Below are 21,414 nucleotides of genomic sequence, written 5' to 3' on the forward strand. Positions count from 1 at the left end.
GTTTGGTTCAATTCATGTCAGTGCTATTGTTATAGTGCCAATTCACAACAACAGTTACCTGACGATGCTTTATAATGTAAGGTAAATGACCCTTACATTGATAAAACCCTGTTTTCTACAGTCATTGGTCTCCACTGATTCCAAACGGAAAGTTTTGTCTCCATAGCACATAAATGCTGCATTAGGTTTGCTGGCTACTGATATTATAGCTTATTAATCCTCTTTTTTAAGAGTCAGCTGAGAAGCTTGAAGCTGTCCAGTAGCTATGAGCTTCAGACTGGGAGCTGGTGATTGAAGTAATTAGTCGAGTGTAGTAAAAAGACTGGAGTTATAATAAATGGACAAAAGCATTACATCACATTCTTCATCTCTGCTACAGAATCTGATGTCATGAAGCACTGAGCACACAGTTTTTGTGCTGATGTTAATGTCAGAGCAGGTTTGGAAGTAGGAGACGCTGCTTTATATGGGATATCTAGGAGGGATTAAATGTCCCGCACTGATTTGTTACAATGAGGGCATAGTATTACAGTCCTACACTTGAATTTCAGTGAGCTCTTTACAACGCTCAGGTCTTTCACAAGTGTTTGTGCAGGCAGACTGCACTTGGTTTTTGATACAGCTGTGGCAATGGGCTAGAAAACGCCTGAATTCAAGGATAAAGTGCTGGAGCCCAACACTTTTGTCCGCGTAGTGCATGTGGAATTAACTGGCCTGACTGGTCTTTCTCTAGAGTCTAAAGTCATTTCATCCAGCAGCATGAACATAAGTCCTAATCATAATTTTAAAATGCACTAAATAACATTTTTAATTAATTTATGGCATAAGTAGGCAAAGGAAAGTGCATATATTTGTTTATTATTTGGTTCAAGGTACCTAGCAGCTTCATATGATATAATGATCCCCACACTGTAGTAAAAGGGGAATACCAGAGGTGTTGGTAGTTGAATATATAGCTAGTAGGTTCACCTTTTTAAAAATATTTACATGATTCCATGCAAATTTAGAGGGTGTTGTCTTCAGGGTTATTCAGTTTGCAATTTTTTGTGCTACATTTGAAGTGTTTTTGTCCACAGGCTGGGTAGACCTATTTTCTATGAAAATTAAATTCAGTGAATAAGGATCCATGTTTACTTTTACACAAACGCTTCAAACCATATTCCAGACTCATAGTCTCTCTCTCTCACTCTCTGATCGACAGCTTTATTAGTAGAGCTCTGCAAGGTTTTGCCCTTGTGGGACAATTTGCACATTACAGTGCTGTCTGCGCTGTTTGTTTGAATTTTGTTGCAATCAATCAAGACCAGTACACAACTTGAAGCTGCAGGCAAATAATTGAGATAATCCAGATAAACTGAGATAAACCACGCCACTAGCTGCAGCGCTGAGTTTGACCTGTCACATCCCCACAGAGTTGGAGCAGTAATTTTCCAGCTCCACCCTGCACACTGGTACAGTGCTGACACACTGCTGGCAGCTGACACGATTTGGAGACAGCGTGTGAAAGTCAGCAGAGACATTCCCTCACTAACGCTGTTCCTCGGGTTTGTAAGAGTCACATTCAGTAACAGGACAGGAGGGGCACTGCTGCCCCGATATGAGCACAGGTACATGACAGTCTATAAGGGCACAGGGTGTGTGAGTGAGACAAAGGCTGAGTGTGTGACAATGTGTGACAGTGTTTAAAAGTGTCAACTCAGCAGAGCTGTCCCGCTCTATTTCCTCAGCTTCTCTTTTCACCCTATAATAATCAATAACGAGCCCCAGCCTCAGTTGGCACAGCAACAATAGATAGATCAACATTACATTACAGATGAAGCCTGTCAGCAGCCGTAGGGACTGAAGAGTCAAAGCACTTTGTTCTCCTCTCTTATTCTCTTTTAGTCGCTCCCATCATCTATGCTTTTCTGTGTCCCGTTTCCACTTCCTCTCATCCCAAAGCAGAGAGAGAGCTATTTGAATCTTACTTATCTTTGAAGATGTCTTGTGTTTTGCTGTGCAGTTAAGTTGCGACTCTTTTTTACGAGTATGTGCAAATACAATCAAGCTCAGTGGTGTGTTGTTTGGCTCTTGGGCTCATTTGTATTAATATTTCAGCTCCACAGACGGCTGCACGCTGTATGTAGATGAATTATATAAGAGAGTGGAGAGGTGGGGTGGACGGAACAGCCATTTTCGCTTTATCTCAATCTGACTCTGACCTCATCTGTTTGAAGTATGTTTAGAGTGAAGGATTGAAAGAGTGTGGCGCTGCAGACAGAGAGTGTGTAGATGTGTTGATGAGGTGTGTGCTTTGTTTGGGGCTATGTTTGCCTTTATCTCGCTGTTCACTGAACCTCATTATCGTTGAAAGAGGAAGAAAGTCCTTTTCTCCTTGAAACTGACTTCCATATTGATTGATTTTGGGCTGTACCCCTGTAGTAGCCTGCTTACACACGCACACGCACACACACACACACACACACACACACACACACACACACACACACACACACACACACACACACACACACACACACACAAACAATGACCAATGTGTGCAGTCACCCATGGCAAAGAAAAAATGCAATTACCCAGATGTCATCTCCAAATTTTTATTTAATAGCAGCAAAAGCTGGTGTGGCAAATAATTGCTTTGCTAGAGTGCATTGTTATATAAGTGAATACAATTCTAACCTGAGACCTCAGTACTTTAAATAAGATCAACAAACAACACATAAAGGTTAATTCATCCAATAAAGTACAACCACAAGAAAGACCAGAAAACCGGAGACTAAAACAAATTGCCAAATTTGGACTGCTGAGCTTCTATTTTTCCGGCCTTTCCAGTGAATGAGATGGTCAAGACAAGCTGGCAGGCAAACTTGTTCCAGATGAGCACAGAAAAGATTGAAAACTGCAGGTATTCCAGCCCTCTCTGATGTTACAGTGTTAAGGCCTCACAGTGTGCAAATAAAGCAGTCCACTAAAGAAAAAAACCCTCACACATCACAACCATTTAACAAGACTGCTGGTATATCTTTCAGACTATACCGTGTGCTTTTTGTGTGATTAGTTAGATTTCTCTCTATGTATGATATATGTATGGTATAAATATATATATATATAACTGTAACTGCTGATCTACAGTAAGAGATTACTAAAACCATGTGCTTTTCATTTTTTGACAAACTTTTAAGAAACTCATTGATTTCTTCTTTAAATATTAGGAATGATATCAGAGATTGGCCTATTTATTTGTAGGCCAGTATTATATGATAAATACATTGGATAGATATGTCGTCTGCCTGCTTAGAAATATAAAACTCTTGATTAAAGTGTATAATAAATATGCCCACATTGATTTACAGGTAAAATAATTATTAAAAGTGCATCCTTAACAAGAAGAAACCACTAAATAATGCCAGTTGATAAGTCCAGTCCATAAGCTAGCAGGGTTTTCCACATGCACCTGAAACAGATAAATGGTGGATTCATAGGTAGTAGATGCTCGCATTGCTCTCGCTAAAGACAAACTGCAGCATGCATGCATGCAGCAAAAATATGAGTGGGAGAGAGGAAGGAAGGCGTAAACTAACCATCAAATCTTAAAGGTTTGGATTCACTCAGATACTCAAGTCTGGTTTTCAACAAGGACCCAGATTAGAATTTGCTGCCACTGTGATAATAATAGGGAGTACAGGGAAAACCCCAGCTACCCTGCGGCACTTACATTAGGAGAGAAATGCACACCGGTGGTTGTAAAAGTATTACTATTACAGTTATTTATCTGTGATATCTGAGACTGTGGAAAGTTGAAACACTGGAATGGATGCATGGATTCAGGCTTACGTTTCCTGGATCACATTTGTTGATTTGTGCAGCTCTTGCTGAGGTAGTGCTAAATCCCTTAAAATCTTAAACCTTATAACTTCTCCTAAATGTCCACTTTACCCAATAGCAAATAATAATCTATCCCACAAAGCACCATTTTTACCTTTTGTTCAAAGCTATGATTATTCTGTCACCACAAATTTGACTGTAAGGCCTAAAATGTTCAATTGGTCCATCAGATAGTAGATGATGTTACTAGAGGTTGGCTATGAGGCGGCTCACAAGATTCTGGAGCTCCTGAGTCCTGCGCTCAGTAGTCTTCAGCACTTCTGTGTGATTTGCTTTTTCATTGCTCTCATAATCTGTCACAACCTTGTTGGTGATGAGGGACAGGCCCAAGACACGTAAGCGACGGTCAGGAGCCACGTCCTCCTGGGCACGTGTGCCACAGTGACGAGCCACCACCACCTCCGGGACTGTGCTCATACCTAGACAGAGGGTAGAGGTTGACATTTAATTGAGTACATAAAAACATTCCTTTACATCTCAGTTAGTACTGAACCTTGAAAGAGACACGTTAAAAAGAAAAGGTGGTTTGACTTCAGCACTGTGGTATAGGTCACACAGGATCCTTCATTTCACAAAATGCAACTTTATAGCAATTTCTATTAGATCATACCTGCTTAATTAATCTCCATGGCTTGGCTTTCTCTTATAAATGTGTAGTTACCAACCCAAATCAAGCTAACACCTCACAGAACATGACGAACATGCCATAACAAGTAGGCTTAAACTTAAGTGTAAAAGTAGTACTAAGATAGTTTTAAAAAATTGTGATAGTGGCCCTCCTCTGAGCAGCAAAACAAGCCAATATGACTATATTATTAAAGTCATAAATAAACATAGGTATATCCAATGTTTTAGCAAACAGTTGCTTATTAAGAATTCATTTGGAGTCATTTTCTTATCGTTATATGATGTATTTAAGATCCTAATTAACTTGTCTGCCATTTGTTGCTGCGTCTGTAGCATAAAGTGTTGAATTTTTTTAAAAGGATTATGGCAGTGAAAGTTCATGAACTTAGACATTCATTTTTATTAGCTATCTTGTAATAACTATTCTGTCATAAATGGCATATTTTCCTATAATTTAGCAACTACTCTGGCTGTGAACTGACATATGTAAAAGTAAACTATAGTAAAACTCAAAAAGATAATGAACCCAGGTAACAACTTTCAAAATGTATCATCTTTTTCTGCCAATTTTACTACACAGAAAATATTTACCATTAAACATGCTACATTTACTGCAACTGATCTGATGTAGTTAAAACTGGTTTATATCAAGTTCTTGCTTTGTAGGACATGAAAGTCTAAATCACATTATGATGCATAATAACACAAACAAAACATCAATTGCTATACAGTGAAAAAAGAGTAAGAGGGTGTATGCTGTGATGTATATGATGTGAACCGGTGGTTACAAGGATGAAAAAATGATCTCTGATGATAGCTGATTTTTCAAGTTGGTACTGAAAAAGGTGCACGTGAAACTGATTTAGTGATGAGGTGTCTTGTGTTGTGCCCCTTAAGCGGAGCAGTAAGTGTTGGAAAGGAGTTATTGGTTTGAATTTGAAAGTAAAATTTAATGCCATTATTATCTGTGTAAATTAAAGAAAGTCAGGGTACTCGATCCATGTGCACAGGTGGAAATGAATCATATGAGCTCTATGATGTGTTCTTGGTTCAGTAATATCTCTTGTAGTGAGGGAACAAACTGAGAGGAAGTAGCACAGCAAACTGGGAGGCAGTGTTACGGCTCCCAGTTTGATCTCCACCAAATTATTTAGAATTAGAATTTATTCATGGATGGATCTAAAGAGCACAAGTGAATAAAACTGTAATGAAGGCAAACAATAAGCAAGTCCAATCACGTAACATAAACCTCCTTCTGTATTGTCATAACAACAAATCACAAATAACACTACTCAGATAGTTTTTCTGATTTGTTCCAGTCATAGCCTGAATCCAAACCATTTACTGTTGACTTGTAGACTCTGCATGTATAAATTATTATTTTAACCACAGAGCTGAATTATTTAAATAAGAAAACAGAGCTTGTATTTAAACCAACTTCACCTTCAAAAACACAAAAGTATTGTGCAGTATAATTGTGTGTAACTGTATACTACCACATAATGTGCAAAAACAAGTGTGGGGGGAAAGAAACAGGGGAATTAGAAGAAGCGTTTTCAAGAGTGAAGAATTGCAAAGTCATTCATACTGTATGACTTTGTAAAAACTGGAGGTTATGTAATAATAACAGGAGAGCCAGGTGCCAAGTTGGTCTGTCAATGATCTGAACAAATAAGTAACAAATACAGACTCATACATAATACATAATAGATCACTAGGAGGACCAAATGAAAAATACTATCCTTTATACAAAACAACATTTTGCATGCATAGATTTTGAAGTCATTTTTAGGTCTTTAATTTAGTTAAGCCATCATATCTTGTGTACCTTTAAGTCTGGGGTTCAATATCGGACAATTGAACCAGACAGGAAAACTCTGTAGTATCACATAAGCTTGTTTTTGCACTGTCCTGTGAATCAGGTGAAAACTGATGCTTTTTTCCCATATGGAAAAGAAATAGTAAAAACTTGTAAAAGACTTGCATAAGATGTGGCCTACTTCATACAGTGAATCATATAAGGCTTATATGATTTACTCATGAAAGTGGCCACTTTCTCATTACTTTTATATATTGTTTTAGTAAGTATCCAAAACATACAAGTCTCATTTATATAATTTTTTCAAGGGATCTTATATCTGTTTTCACTCAAGACAGATACAAACTTTATAAGATTTATATATATCTTTTCCATATGGGTTAGCTTCCACTAGTTCCAACTGTTGGGGTAATATTACTGCAGAAATTTAACTGTTGGTACATCTTCAAAGTAATTCGTCTCTCCGTATTCATATTTTTTTAATGTCTGTATGGTGGCTCTTGTAGATGTACTGTTATGAAGTTTTAACCCTTTATGGTACCTTTTAAAAGGACACTATCTGAACTGAGGATGAAGGAGCTGTACTAACCCACAGCATCAGCCCCCAGCCTCTGCAAGAGTTTGCACTCAGCAATGGTTTCATATGTTGGGCCAGCCAACATGCAGTATACCCCTTCCTGCAGGAAGCTGTCATAGCCCAGTTCCTTTGCTGTTTTTCTGGTCAGGGCTCTCAGGTCACGGTCATATGCATCTGACATGCATGGGAACCGCACTCCAAACCTGCAGGGATAATTAATGCATGAATGAGACACAGGAGTAATGTATAAGATACAGATTTTCCTTTCACTGCCCTGCCCGAGTGTTTCTGTACCTCTCATCATTGTGCCCACACAGAGGGTTCTGTCCTGCAAATCCGGGCATGTTGATGTGATCTTTAATGAGCATGATGTCTCCCACACTGTAGGTGTCATTGAGTCCTCCTGCTGCATTTGTCACAATCAGAGTGCTCACACCCAGCAGATAGAAGACTCGCACTGGGTAAGTCACCTGGAAAGATAAAAATTGTATGCTTCAGAGACAGCAGCTGTCACTCTTTTATGGTCTCAGTGTTTGTCAGTAAATTACAGAAGGAAGTTACAGGTAACCTGGGAATAATAGCAAAGCAAACAATTCATCATATGAAGCAAACATTATAAAAGTGCCAGCTTCTTTATGCACTGATGTCAGTAAGATTTTTATTACTGTAGGTTTTTGCGCATGTGTGGTACAGTGGTGGTTCTGTGCTAACCTTTATATGGCAACTGATGGCCCATAAATGACTGTTGCTACTTTTCACTGCAGTCACATTTAGAAATTGTTTTTTTCTATTTCACATTCCCCTAGAGATTGAATTGCCTATGAAAGTGCTCTGCTAGTTAGTGCAGAAATGTTATCGAGTAGCTTGCTATCTTGATAAGGTCAGTGCTGTCACTTTGGAACATTGGTATGCTTGATATAGGATTTGCATATTATAAGCCCACAACAAACTTTGTTCCATGGACAAAATTTAAGCAGAGCCGTGTGTAATAACAGGACTGCAGAACCTCTAAAAGCAAACGAATGATATAATGTTTGGTGGAATACTTCTTCTAAAAAAACATATTCATTGTATAAGACAAAGTAATCAATTATAGGCACTTATTATTGCTGGTGTAATCTTTACTATACTAAATGTTTCAGATGAGTGTATTGCCATGGTAACAATAGCTGATCTGCCTAACCACAAGACAGTTGTGATAAGCGTGTCTTTAATTTGGCAGATATTCTGTCATTAAGCAAAGTACTGGAACAATTAAAATGTGCGGACAAACATCAGAGTGACACTGAGCCATGCAGTTACTGTACATGGTTAATAAAAACATCCCATCTAATGTTATCTTGGCTTTATTTTTTTCAGGTTGCCAAGTAGGACTTAAGGACCATAACACAGGACAAAGTCCAGTACATTCTGCCAGTGCGCCCCAGGGTGGCTGTGGCTACAATGTAGCTTGCCATCACCAGTGTGTGAATGTGTGTGTGAATGGGTGGATGACTGGATATGTAAAGCGCTTTGGGGTCCTTAGGGACTAGTAAAGCGCTATATAAATACAGGCCATTTACCATTTTACCATTTACCAGAAAAGCAAATTTGTAGTAGAAAATTTTACTTAAGCTGGCATAGGTGGGGGGTGGCATATGCAGACGATTCATCTAGAGACATTTAAAATGTTGTTTGTCTATACTTCTAACTGGATATAAGAGGACTATAAAGCATCTGACCTTCTGTTACTATAAAAAAAATGTGTCTTTATGATTCAGGGGGGTCATATGGAGAATTTTATGTGGATATGGCATGTGAAAGCGGGTAATAAAAGTCAAACCAGGATACAGTCTCCACAGGCCAAAGGGCAATCCAATGTGACACACTGGTTGTCATCTCAGCACTTCAGCTGATCATTCTACAAACTTGGTAAATTGTTACCTCAAGTTGTACCTATCCTTGATCCTTGATGTCATACACCCAAATTTCCCCTTGTGGGACAATTAAAGGATTATTCTATTCTATTCTATTCTATTCTATTCTATTCTATTCTATTCTATTCTATTCTATGTAAGTGCTTATTAAAAGTCACTAGGCTATTTGGGAGAAAGTCTTAACCCTCTCAAGGCAGGCGTTGCCGATTTGCAACAGTTAAAAACTAACAACCTGATTACCCCACATACATATTTTATGAGGTTTTTTTTTACTCAGAAGTACCACTGCAGGACTTGGTTGTGCATTAGCAACAAAAAGTTTAATTTGAGCCTGAGAGGGTTAATTGTCTCAGAGAACAGCTTTCTCTCATAGAATATAAGCTTTATGGAAGAAAGTCTGATTTTGACTCATCAATTTAAATCAATTTTGACGGCAGTTGGAACTGCATGTTTTTCTCAGTGTGACTGACTATGTCAGAATTTAAACTGCTGGCTGAATTCTACAGTACAGTGCATCGTTTGCATCAGCAAGGTCTCAAGACACAGAAGCGAGTTGGGTTGTGTAATGGAAATGTTGTATTTGTTCCAGAGTTGCTTGTTTTTTCACAGCACAATAATGCTGATTCATGAGTTATGAAACTATTCTATGAAACATGATTGATACAGTCTTGAAGACCCTGAATGTTCTGCTGAGGGAACGACTACACCATATGAATGTGAAATGAGTACACCACTTCGTCTGTGTGCCGAGCCAGAGTCTCAGTCCCATATGCATATAATAACCTTTTTAATGAAAACTCTGAATGATGACTGCTTTTTATTTGTCTTGTTCTTTCGTTACTGGATTTCTTCTGTAATTTGGGATAGAAATTGTGACAGAAAGCTGCTCATGAGGCAAAGCAATAACAAATAAATGTATATCTTTGCACATTTTCACATGGAGGCCATTCAAAATGCAGTTAGATCAAATATAATCCCAGCAGAGCAGAGCATGGAAGTGGACAATTAATGGGTTACATCCCAAAGAGTAAACACCAGGTATCTGCTACTCACAGTAGCTCAAAGAAAACACCAAGCTTTCTTAACATAAGCAGAATACGCAACTAAAGCTCCCCACACAAGACTGGTCCACACACTGACTAACCAGCTCTTCACTTGCTTATATGCTGCTAGGTGGCTGATTGCTGAATAAAGCCAGCTGTCCACTGGCTCCTCGGGCGAGCTGGGTGGAAGCTAAACTACTGGATGAGAAAAACGCACCCACACAACACACAGACTTGCTAGGGCTGTAACAAATATAAAACTCATATCAGAGACATGACTGTTTTTAGCCATACTAGCCTCACTGCTATTTAGATGATTAAAAACAGTCATGTCTCTGTATTTACTGCAGACTGAAATAGTTTAACTTTTGCTTTGTGTGGAACCAACATTTTCTTAGAACTGCAGCTATTTATAATTGTAATCCCACAACGCCAGTTTAAATATTGGTAATTTATTACTTATTTTTATTGTGAAATAACTATACACTCTATATAAGATGGCTGTAGCCAATGTGACATCAGAAAAGAAAAAGATGGTCTAATCTGGGTAATAAAAGGTACCACAAGCAGTAGATTATCTCTACATACTGCTGCTTACCGTTTGTATGTTGTAACCCTCGTAGAAATGGAATCTCCCCTGCATACAGACACACTCGCAGCCATTCAGCTTGCCAAACACCAGCTGCCCTGCATGACCCTGCACTGCACAGCACACGTGTAGCATTAGCCATTGCTGGCATGAATATGCACACTGTCCAGACAGTAATAATGAGTTTTAGGAAACCGCTTACCAGTGCTGGTGGGAAAATGTGGAATATCCTCATATTTGAACACTGTCTTCTCCTCCAGCAGATCAGCTAGACCGCCCAGGCCTGAACCACAGATGATGGCCACTTTGGGACGCTGCTTTGTACGGTTAAGCAGCCAGTCCGCTGTCTCCTTATAGTCTTCATAACTGTATATGAAAGTGTTAAGGAACATAAACAATATCAAGTCAACATGTGCAGCTTTAACTGAGAATACAAAAGTAAGACATTGTTGAAAACAGAAGAACCAGCAGAACAGCTTCAACTGAAAGTTGTTTTAACTTCTATAGGCAATCATTAAAAGTCAGAACTCTAAAAAATAGAAAGATTAATGAGTTTTGTTCAGTTAAGGCTTTTCTGTGTGGATCAACTAGCCTGACCTGTCTATCCAGCTAAAGTGTGTCCCTTTGTGATGACAAAGTTTCCACAACTCATGTAAAGCTAATGCTCATTGTCTCACTGATTGCACTGGTAGAGTTACCCACTATTCAGCAAAAGCGATGTTAAAAATAAGTGAAAAGATCATCTGGAGGAGAAATGTGGGAGTAAAAACCCACAGAAATGAACACTGTAAAAATATGATTCAATGATGCAGGGTGCAACACACTGAAGGGCTTTTACTTTGCTATTTTGAGTGCACCAGGCAAATTATAATTTAGGGGTGCTGATTTGATTGGGAATGCCCCAAGGTACTACATTATATAAAGCCTGAACCAGTCTGTAATTCTGGTTATAAATGTGGTAGTAAAGCTATAACCTTGTTAATGTTCCCTCAATGCCTCAAGTCAAGCCTTGTTGTTAAAATACAGGGACACTTCAGGCCGTGGCCTTTACCAGATCAAGCTGAAGCAGGGGAAAGCCCAAAGACTCTAGAAATCCCATCTAAGATATATGCTATATCTGATTAGAATTAGATGTTCTGCCTTATCTTTTCCATATTCCACCTGTTTCTTTGCTAAAAACCTAGCATGGAATTATTTTAGCAACAGTAGAAGTTTTGGCAACTGGGATGGAGAGTTCAGTCAAAGTCATAAAATTTCCATGAAGTAAGAAAGTAGGCCAGCTGCCAAATATATCAGGGGCCTATGCATCAAAAATGTTATCCAGAAGAAAGAAACTGAAAGTAACTGAATCATTATCCAGTCTGTCAGTTGCAATTGTGGCTCTATAACTAATTCTTCTAATAATAACTAATTTTCAGCTTTGTACAAGAACACCAGTCAGGAAGATTAACACATGGCTGTACAAACGTCTGCTGGATTAGAAGGTGGAGAATAAATGACAGCATGTCAGGTTATTTAACCATTGCATGTTTTTTTTTTATCAGTGATTTATAAACCCAAGCAATGGAAACATGGAGACATCAGCAGGGGTGTATAATATGTAGCACAGCAATAAAACCATCTCTTATTCAGCAAGAACATGATGACAGCTCTCATTCCTGTAATTCTGCTGTAACCTTTTATTTAAGGGGAAGTAAACTTTCCCCATAAACAAGATGAATTTACTTTTGAGTAGCCAACTAGACTTACCAAATAACAATTATAAGAACTTGATGTTTAGCCATCTTTGTATGATGGTGTTAATCTGTTAGATTATCCTGTTTTTTAAATTACATAATAACCTTACAATTTCTACTATGTGTTAGCATTTTAAAGTCATGTCAAAATGACAGCTTGTAAAAAAACTGTGAAAAACTCAGTACAATCCATGTTTCATTAGCTAAACCAAATTTAGTTGCAATAAGTTAAAGTAGCTGTTTTCCGTGTCATCCTCTACAGTAGCTTCTAATTTTACAGAGCAGAATCTTAAAAGCAGAACCTCTATAAAGCCTTCTGCTTTTGTAGAGCTAATAACACCTGGATGTTATTTACTTTTTTAGTCCTGTGGCAGTAGTTTTTCACAGCTACCTAGCAACATATAGAGTAATATATGGGTAAGCCAGTACATTTTATTTCGATTTTTCTCCTACCTGCCTTTCAATTGAGCTCAATGTTTATCTAGGTTACGTTTGTCTTTGAGCTCACTTTGTGATTATGTTCAATTATACAACAGCAAGCAGGAAGTGAGTTTGTAAGGGCTCTCCTTCCCTTGAACTGGTGGGCTGGTATCGTGTGGAGCTGTCCGTGGTGCTGCGGGAAATTTGTATTCAGGCTCTGAAGCCTCACTGCCACATATTTCTGGCATTCCGAACACAAAGTCCCGAAAACACAAAAGGCAGCTTGACTAGTCGCGGTAGTTGCTAAGCCCCAGGCTTTGAATTAGACACACAAGACAGGCCTGTAAAGTAGGCGAACATGCAACCAGTCTGACTAGATCATTATGATAGATAGCAATGACATTTGCATTTTTATATATTAACAATGCAGGTTATTCTTCCCTCACGCTGTAGGTAAAGGCTTCCACCTGTCATATTACGACAAGCTCACTTCATAAGAGGAAAACCCTCATTGGCTGGTCTAATCTTCAGAAATAAGCGTCCTGTCACTTTTGCCTTCATTATACGTTTCTCAAAACGCACAAAATGCTTTATGTAAATCTTAGGATTTATTCTTTAGACCCCCTTCAACACCGTCCACATTCCAATTAGACAGCGTAGTGGCCTTGACAATCATTAGGCTCTTTTCACTAACATCCAGCCTTGTCATTCCTACCTGCAGTGACTGCTGGAGGGGTTTGCCGCTTCCATATCCGACGATGGCGACGATAAGGTCCCGTTTAGTGTTTATTTTCACAGGTGCTTCCCGTGTATGGTAAGCCAGTTAAAGCCGCCGATGGAGACTCTTCTGCTTGGGTGGACGGAGTGCGGAGGGGGTGTTGCGCGTTGACGTCAAGACATTTCGTAGGGGATGGGGGCGGGGCTTACACAGAGTGCCGGTCGCACTTTGAAGAATACAAAATCCAATTTTCCAGCCGACTGGGCAATTTACTGATCCGTTTCTCATGACGAGACAAGACCGGGAACAGAGGGAGAAACAGTGAGAGGGCGACAGAGAAGAAGGGAAAGGAAAAGATAAGGAAATAATAATAATAAGATAAAATCTAAACAGTAATGTTGTGGATTTTTTTTGTTATTGTTTTTTACCCCACAAATATAAACAAACATTTCAGATTTCAGATGTTCCATTGAACACCAGTTCGGGGAAATCCCGCATGTGTCTGAAGCATGCTGTACAAATAGTGGCTCTGACTAACAATTCAAAGTGCTGACTCAGGGATTAGTAGAAAAGAATGAACGTGAAAACACACAAAAACCTAATACAAAGCAGTGACACAAGGCATAAGAAAAGGGGAGCAATGTACTGCATGTAATTACAGAGACAGGATAAAGTAAGGTAAATACAAAGCTTATTTGTTTAATATTTTATCTTAAAAAATCACGAGTTTACAATTAACAGGTCTGGTTATGGATTAAAGCCAACAACTCATAAACCATAAACATTCCAGAAAAAGTGAAAAATAGTTTAGTATAACATTTCAACTTAAATATGAATAGTTCCTATTTAATGCAACTTCTTTGCATTTATTTTTTTTCATTTATTCACATGGGACAAGTTAGAAACAAAAACATGTCATGGTGGTGTTGTGTAGCAGGCTGGAGTATGACCCAGATGCAAGACTCGAACACAAAAGAGATTACTGAAAGAGGCAGCTTTTATTTGCAGCAACAAAGCACTAAACTAAATACATGAAAACAAAACCTAACATTGGAAACTGAGAACTGAAAACTAGAAACGTACAATAAAAAACTAGGAACTGGGGAGAAAGCAAGGAGAAGTCAATGGCCAGCGTTGGTATTGGCGTGGTGTGGCGTGGTGGTAGTATCGGACGGAGGCCCTTGGGCGGCTTGAATGGTGGCTGGTATTGACAGGGATGGGAACCCTTGAGCAGTGCAGGATTGAGCAGTGCAGTGACCACTGGTTCAGGCAGAGATAAACCAGATGGAGCAAGGACCTCTGGTGGAGCAGAACCAGAAAGTGCAAAGAGCTCTGGCTAGCTGGAGCTGTGCAGGGTACACAGCCTGTTAAGGGTGCAGCGGCTAGGGCTACACAGCACATGAGGCTTCGCAGGCTCAGGCTGCAATGTGGAGACCATGGCTAGCTGGGCAAGCTCGCCTGACCCCCAGCGGAGACAGATGACTGGGACGCCTCAGCTGAGCCCCCAGCAGAGAATGAAACGAGAACCTCCGGGGGACCAGAACAATCTAAGGCCTCAAACTCAGTCTCTGAATTCCAGTGTTGGGTAAGTTACTTTAAATTAGTAACTTAGTTACATTACTAGTTACTTCTCTCAAAAGTAACTCAGTTACTTCAAGTTACTCGTTACTTTCAAAGTAACTAGTTACTAGGGAAAGTAACTTTGGTTTTACTCAGAATTCTCTTGTTAATGTGTTGCTTCCGTAACTGGATACCCAGCGAGATTGCCAGTCTTCTAGCTTGCTTACTTGCCAAAGGTGCACTGTGCCACCTACCAATAGAAAGGAAAAAATAATGTGCATATTTCCACGAGTGAAATCCCACACCTGGACCATCATTGACCGCCGCCATGATTCTAGCCTACGTCACAGTGTCACGTGCACTTTTTACATCCAACACGAAAACTGCAGTTGTGGTGCTTTCGATTGTACTCAGAACTCGGAAATTCTGCCTTCCGAATAGGAAGATGTAGGCAACACCAGACTGCAGATGAGCTGCACACAGAGCTGGACTGGGACAAAAAATCGGCCCGGGCATTTTGACTAGACAACAGCCGCCATTATAGGAAAAATCATAAAGCCTTTGAATGAAAACAAACCCTGTTTTGACTGTGATGTACACTGTCTTGATGGTTTATATGTATCAATCTATCAATAGTTTGTTGTAAGATTCAGATAATTATTTTTTTAAAGCTAGATATTTTAAATGAAAATAAGAAAGTATTTCTTTGTGCCCCCTCTCCCTGTTAATGCCCTACCTGCCCCCCTGGCAAAACTTTGCTAGACCCGCCCCTGCACAGTTACCAGCTGTCAGCTACATAGAAAAGGATCCTGGTGTTATTTGTCTCTCAGAAACAGTTCATAACTTCCCTTCAACTCATTCATGTCACCTAAAAGGTAAACCTGTTTCTCTATCACCTGTTCAGCTCTGATGATTCAGTAAGGACATCTCCTGGTTTCATCTTCATGTTTCCCTCTCACCAGATAACCAAACCGATATCATGACCAGCAGCTTTTACAGCTGTGGCTCCAGCAAACATCAGCTGATACTAGAAAGCAATATTAAATCAATTCTAACAACAGCTGATCAAGCTTAAACGTGCTGCTGTTGTTTAGCGCGACATCCGCTGGTTTCTTCTTTCTGGCGCAAAGTGGGCGATAAACAAACAAGAGAGACGGGACTTGCGTCAGAAAAGCCGATCAGCTGATCATTGATCAGTTTCATTATTGAAGTAGAAACAGAAGAGGGAGGGGAGAGAATGAGAGAAGAAGAGGCAGCTGTGTAGCAAAGACACAGAATAACTTCAGCTTTGTGCCTTTTTCATTGTAGCTGAAGTCCGGGACAAACTGTTCCTTTTCACCGCAATACGAAACGCATAATATTTTCTCTGAATATGAGACGATTCTGTTTTTACAGGACGGTTGGAAACTCTACTAACTAACTTTATGAACAAAATAAAGTTCAACATCATTAACATCATAGCACCCACCCAGCTGTATAGAAACTCGTCATGCTAGCTAGTACGCAGTACAGAAAAAGTCAGCATAACGAAAGTATACTACACCTAAACTTAGTTTATATCTGACCCAGACAGACTGCAGGTCATAACTTCTTACCTGAAGTTCAGTTCACCTGACACTCGGACTCCTCGGGTCTCTGCTCCTCCTGCCTCCCCTTTCCCTCGTCCACCTGCTGGCCTCCACCACTTGCTAATGAATCTGTGGATGCTCCGCGATAGCCACCACAAGAAGTAATGAATAACGAGCCTATCTAAATCCCAGTAACGATTAACGCGTTCCTGATTTTGGCATAATAACTAGTTACTGTGCTCATTATCACAATAATAACGTAGTTACTGTAACGCATTACTTAATAACGCGTTAGTCCCTACACTGCTGAATTCCGCCTGGGTAAAGTTTCAGTTTGTAATTGGCCCAGTTTAGCTACACAACAGTTCCAGAAAAACTGTTATTATCCGGAACTGGGTAACAACGCCTTGGAATAAACAATCTCAAGGCCCTTATCCATTAGCAGCTACTCAGATCGACTCACCCCCTTATCACCACAACTTGGCTTGGATTGACTGGTTTCCCATTACAACCTAGTACTACCTTGTGTGCATGCTTGTCAACATAGCAATGCATCTGCACGTCCCAAGACGTCAATAATGTGCGATACGAAGACTAAAGGTGGACATTCAGGCAAGAATATACCTACTGCTTGGTCTGTGGCTTTTCGTCAGACTCAAGGATCACCGCATTTCTTTTTTTTGGGAGCTATTTCCCTCGTTGCTGGGTTTCAAAGATGACGTTTTTGACTTTCGTGAATGAGAAGCTCTCATGACTCATTGAGTGACACTACTGACCAGCCAATCAGTGTCATGCAGTGTGACGACATCACATTTTAGTACCTGCTCGGATCGTTTGGATCTGAAAAAGTACCAGGTACCAGGTACTATGACCTAATGGAAAACTGTGGTAAACTGTGACGAGTCAATGCGCGAAGGTACTGACAGAAAAGGGGCTATAAAGTTTCCAGGCTTGGGAGGAGTGTGAAGAAAACAGTCTTCTAAATTCTCTGAGCTGGAGTTACCAGTCTCTGTAGTAATACTTCCAGGCTTGGAAGGAGCATGATGAAAACTTTTTTTTTTTTTTTTAAATGGAGGAAACTGCGTCAGAATAAACAGTTTTAGAATCTAAACACTCAGATCAGGACAGCTTTGTCTTTAAAAAAAAACTTGGGACCTGGAGGAGGAGAGACATGGAAAATTTCTTCCGCTGCTGCAGCTGTGGTGATATAGGAGACTCCTGCTGCTGTGGTGAGGTAGTAATGGAGGAATTAAGCTGCAGCGCTGTAGAAGAGGAGGACCAATGACCTGGGCCAGCTCTCAGTGCCTCCTTAGCCTGAGTCAGGGAACAGCCAAAATCCTAAGCTATACATGTAAACAAAACCTAACATTGATTGGAAACTGAGAACTGAAAACTCAAAACCAGGATCAGGAACTGGGGAGAAAGCTAAGAGAAGAGAGGGACACAAGGACAGCAGGGGAATACACAGCAATGTGAGACAACACAACAACAGGCAGAGGAAGACGGTGGACTAAATAGAAAGAGACATGACAGGGAGGAAGCAAAACTGAATACAATAAACACAGGACATGGGACTATCAAAATAAAACAGGAAACATGCACACACACTAAGACGTGGGGTTGACACTGGGACTGGGGACGAGACAGACATAGGGACATAGCCAACTGGGGAGACAGAAAGGAAACACAGAAATCAGACACAGGAGATAAACGAACATGAAGACAAGGGAGACTAAACATGAAATGAGGAAAACGGGGGAGGAACAGTATCAAAAACCTAAAGACTAGAACTATAAATATAACCTGAGCAGATAGTAACTAAGAAAACTAGAAATAGAAATGTTTAAACTGGAAACTTAAGCAAAAGCCTAAGACTTAGAAATGCTGGTACCATGACAAAATAAGAAGATGATCAAAGTGTCTCATCTACCAAATCAGTTCAGATATGTACTGTAAGTCATGAGTAATCAGTCAGGGGGGATAAAGTAGACCTGCAGATTTAATTGGAGCTTCCTGCCCTTTAATCGTGCTCACTGGGCTTTCAAATTCCTTTTGTGTCTCATATGCCTGCACAATGACCCTCTTGAACACAGAGTGCTCAGCTGATGTTTGGTTTTAATGGATGTGGTGGTGACTGCTTGTGTGTCTGTGTGTAAGAGAGCAGGATTTTGTATTTAATACATAGTATAAAACATATAATCAGAATTATTTTATTGTATCTGTGGGTTATAGAGATACATAATTTCTTTCCCCTTTGAAAACTTGTGAATTTTCAGACGCAGTGAACCAAGCCATACTCTGTGAAACAGGGCAAAGTAGGCTTCTTTAATTAAACTCAAGATCAAATTCAACACACTTCTTAAGTCTTCAAATAGCTTAAGTTCAGATAGCATGTTAAAGTTTAAACAGTAGATCTTAAAGTTCTGTATTTTTATATATATGAAAGGCCTGTATAGCTGTTTGGTATAGTACTTGCACAACACGAGTGTTTGGTGATTTCTGTGCACATTTTTCTTAGTAATATTTGTTGTTGTTGTTTCTTCTTTCTGGATGAAATAGGGAAGTTAAAAAAAATCGAGTGTGCAAAAACGTTTCAGTTCTCTTAATTTGAAGAAATATTAAAATGATGTTAATCAAAAACACACCAACAATCAAAAATTATGTCTTTAAAAACATTTTGAAATAGACCATTCAGCATTATATCAACTTTCAACTGTTAGGGCTTTGAGCCAATCAGCAAAGAGTATATTGGGATGCTGTCGAGATTGCCAGGCAACGAACCAGACAACCATCCTTTTTGTGCCTGATGGAGGGAAAGCTTTGTGTAAAATGAAAAGTTCTCAAAACGTTTAACCTGACCCATTCAACCTGACCAGGCATAAAGGGAAACTCAAACTATATACTAATATATACACATGAGAGTGACAAGGGAAGTAGAAACACATGGGGAACACAGCTGGGACTAAACACAGGATGAGCGAGACTGTCAAAATAAAACAGGAAACACTGAGGGAGAACACACATGGATACACATGACAGACAGGGGAGACATGGGAACAGAAAAGGGAGACGAAGAAAGAGAAAGTGAGCTAGAGAAATGGAGGGAAACACAGACATGACTGAGGAAACATACACAAAGGACATAACAGACTCTCAGATGAGACACAGGAATGAGCCAGAGGCAAGAAAACATGAACTAGAAATACAAAAAACTTAGAAATATAAAAAAAGACTAAACTCCGTACTAACTGTAAAAACTTGAACTAAAACATCTCCAAAAATGCAGCAAAAAGCAATCATAAATACAAAATAAACTCACTGTCAGGTTGCTGGGTCATTGGCTGGACCAACGACCCAGCAACCTGACAGTGTCTGTTTTCTTCTTAATTCTTTAGCTTCGCCTTAAATCACCACTTAGACCTTTGAAACCTGGACACAGCTGAGTCTTTCAACAGGTCAATAATTGCTGAAGTCCTGATTTCAACTCTATTGAATATTTGCAGATTACACTGAAAATCTGTGTCCATGCCAGGAAACAACCAGTTTAAATCAACTCTTCTGCCAAGAAGAACGATCAAATATCCAGAGGTTTGATGATGAGTATTAAAAGTGTCTGGTTTTAGGTGCTTTGGTAAGGGACATTTCACGAAATATTAGCCAGACTGTATGTATATTTGTATACTTTTGACCCTGTATGGATTAGAGAAAATCAATACAAGGAAAAATTAGAGAAAAGTACATTCAAACTTGTGCACCTAAGTTTTGTTTTTGTTTAAAAAAAATTATTTTATAGTGTACTAGACAGTCATTCCACCCGAGAAAAAGATCAGTTCAAAGAAATCCTTAAAAGCTCAAAACTACAGTGACATTCATGTCCATGATGAGTGTATAGACACTTCTCAACCCACTTCTAAACGTGACTGTAATTAAATAATTTTAATTTTAACAGAATCTGTTTTGAGTTCTTTTAAATGTAGTAACTGGATCCTAACGGTGTCACAGCAATATTGCGCCTCAGAAAATAGAGAGCAAACTTTTTTTTTAATACACCTGTGTTTTGTCCATTTTTTAATTGTCAAGTGTTCTCTGTCTGTGAGGTGCCCACACTTGAAAAAGACCAGACTTTGAATTTCACTCACTTTATTTTGACCAGCTAGTTTGATAGCTGGTAGGTAGATAGATATGTAGATAGATAGGTGAAAAACCGATAGCCCGTCTAGCTCAAAGTCTTCCTCACAGTGGAAAGTGGATTGTGCTTCGTTTGCTGTCCTCTCAGTATGTCGCACCCGGGTCAAATGATTGCTGCATGCATTTTATGGTCTACTAGGCACGCCAGCCCTTGATTGCTCTAATTCAGCTCACCTGGCGGAGCGGCACGCACCAGGCCGTGCTTAGTTGTAGATTGCACACAAGGTCTAATCAGCGGCCACGCGCAAGCAGCAGCACAGAGCAGGTAGTGGGCAGGAGGAGGAAGAGAGGAGTAACAGCCACACCTACTAGGTCAGCGCGACACCTCCCACTCGATCTTTGCTCAGCACTGCCTGGAAAGATCGCACTCAGGTGGGCTGGTCCCTTGCTTGATCTTCCACCGGTAAAAGGACCACAAGATGCCGGATGTCCCGATGTAAGATGGTGCCCAGCTCAGGACTTGTGGTAGCAGATTTTGGACTCTTGATTGAAATGCTGGAACTTGGAGAGACCCTCACATGCACATCTCGAACAATCCCTTTGGAATCAGGATTCATGCTGATGACTTTTGCGAGTCTGAATTGCCCTCTAAGGGCATTTTGGTCGCAGAGCCAAACTATGTCTCCAACAGCGATGTTTCTCTCTGCAGTATGCCACTTACTGCGGATGAACAGGTTTGGTCCAGCGAGTTGGCTCCAGGACCTCCAGAAGTTGTTGACCATGGTTTGTATTTCCTTCAGCCTTTTGAAAGGATAATTTGTGAAGTCGATA

General features: G+C 39.8%; 1 protein-coding gene across 1 annotated transcript; it reads right to left on the reverse strand.

The window, feature by feature from the left end:
• Positions 1-2,580: 2,580 nt before the first annotated feature.
• On the reverse strand, positions 2,581-13,479 carry pnp6 (purine nucleoside phosphorylase 6). The gene is made up of 6 exons (XM_082538174.1): positions 13,325-13,479; positions 10,656-10,819; positions 10,463-10,566; positions 7,200-7,375; positions 6,918-7,108; positions 2,581-4,301 (listed from the first exon to the last, which is right to left on the reverse strand). Exons 1-6 carry the CDS (start codon positions 13,357-13,359, stop codon positions 4,069-4,071), a joined length of 903 nt encoding a protein of 300 aa, XP_082394300.1. The 5' UTR covers positions 13,360-13,479; the 3' UTR covers positions 2,581-4,068.
• Positions 13,480-21,414: the final 7,935 nt, after the last annotated feature.

This window comes from Aulonocara stuartgranti (genome assembly GCF_965226115.1).
Source record: "Aulonocara stuartgranti genome assembly, chromosome: 7".
Lineage (NCBI taxonomy): Eukaryota > Metazoa > Chordata > Actinopteri > Cichliformes > Cichlidae > Aulonocara > Aulonocara stuartgranti.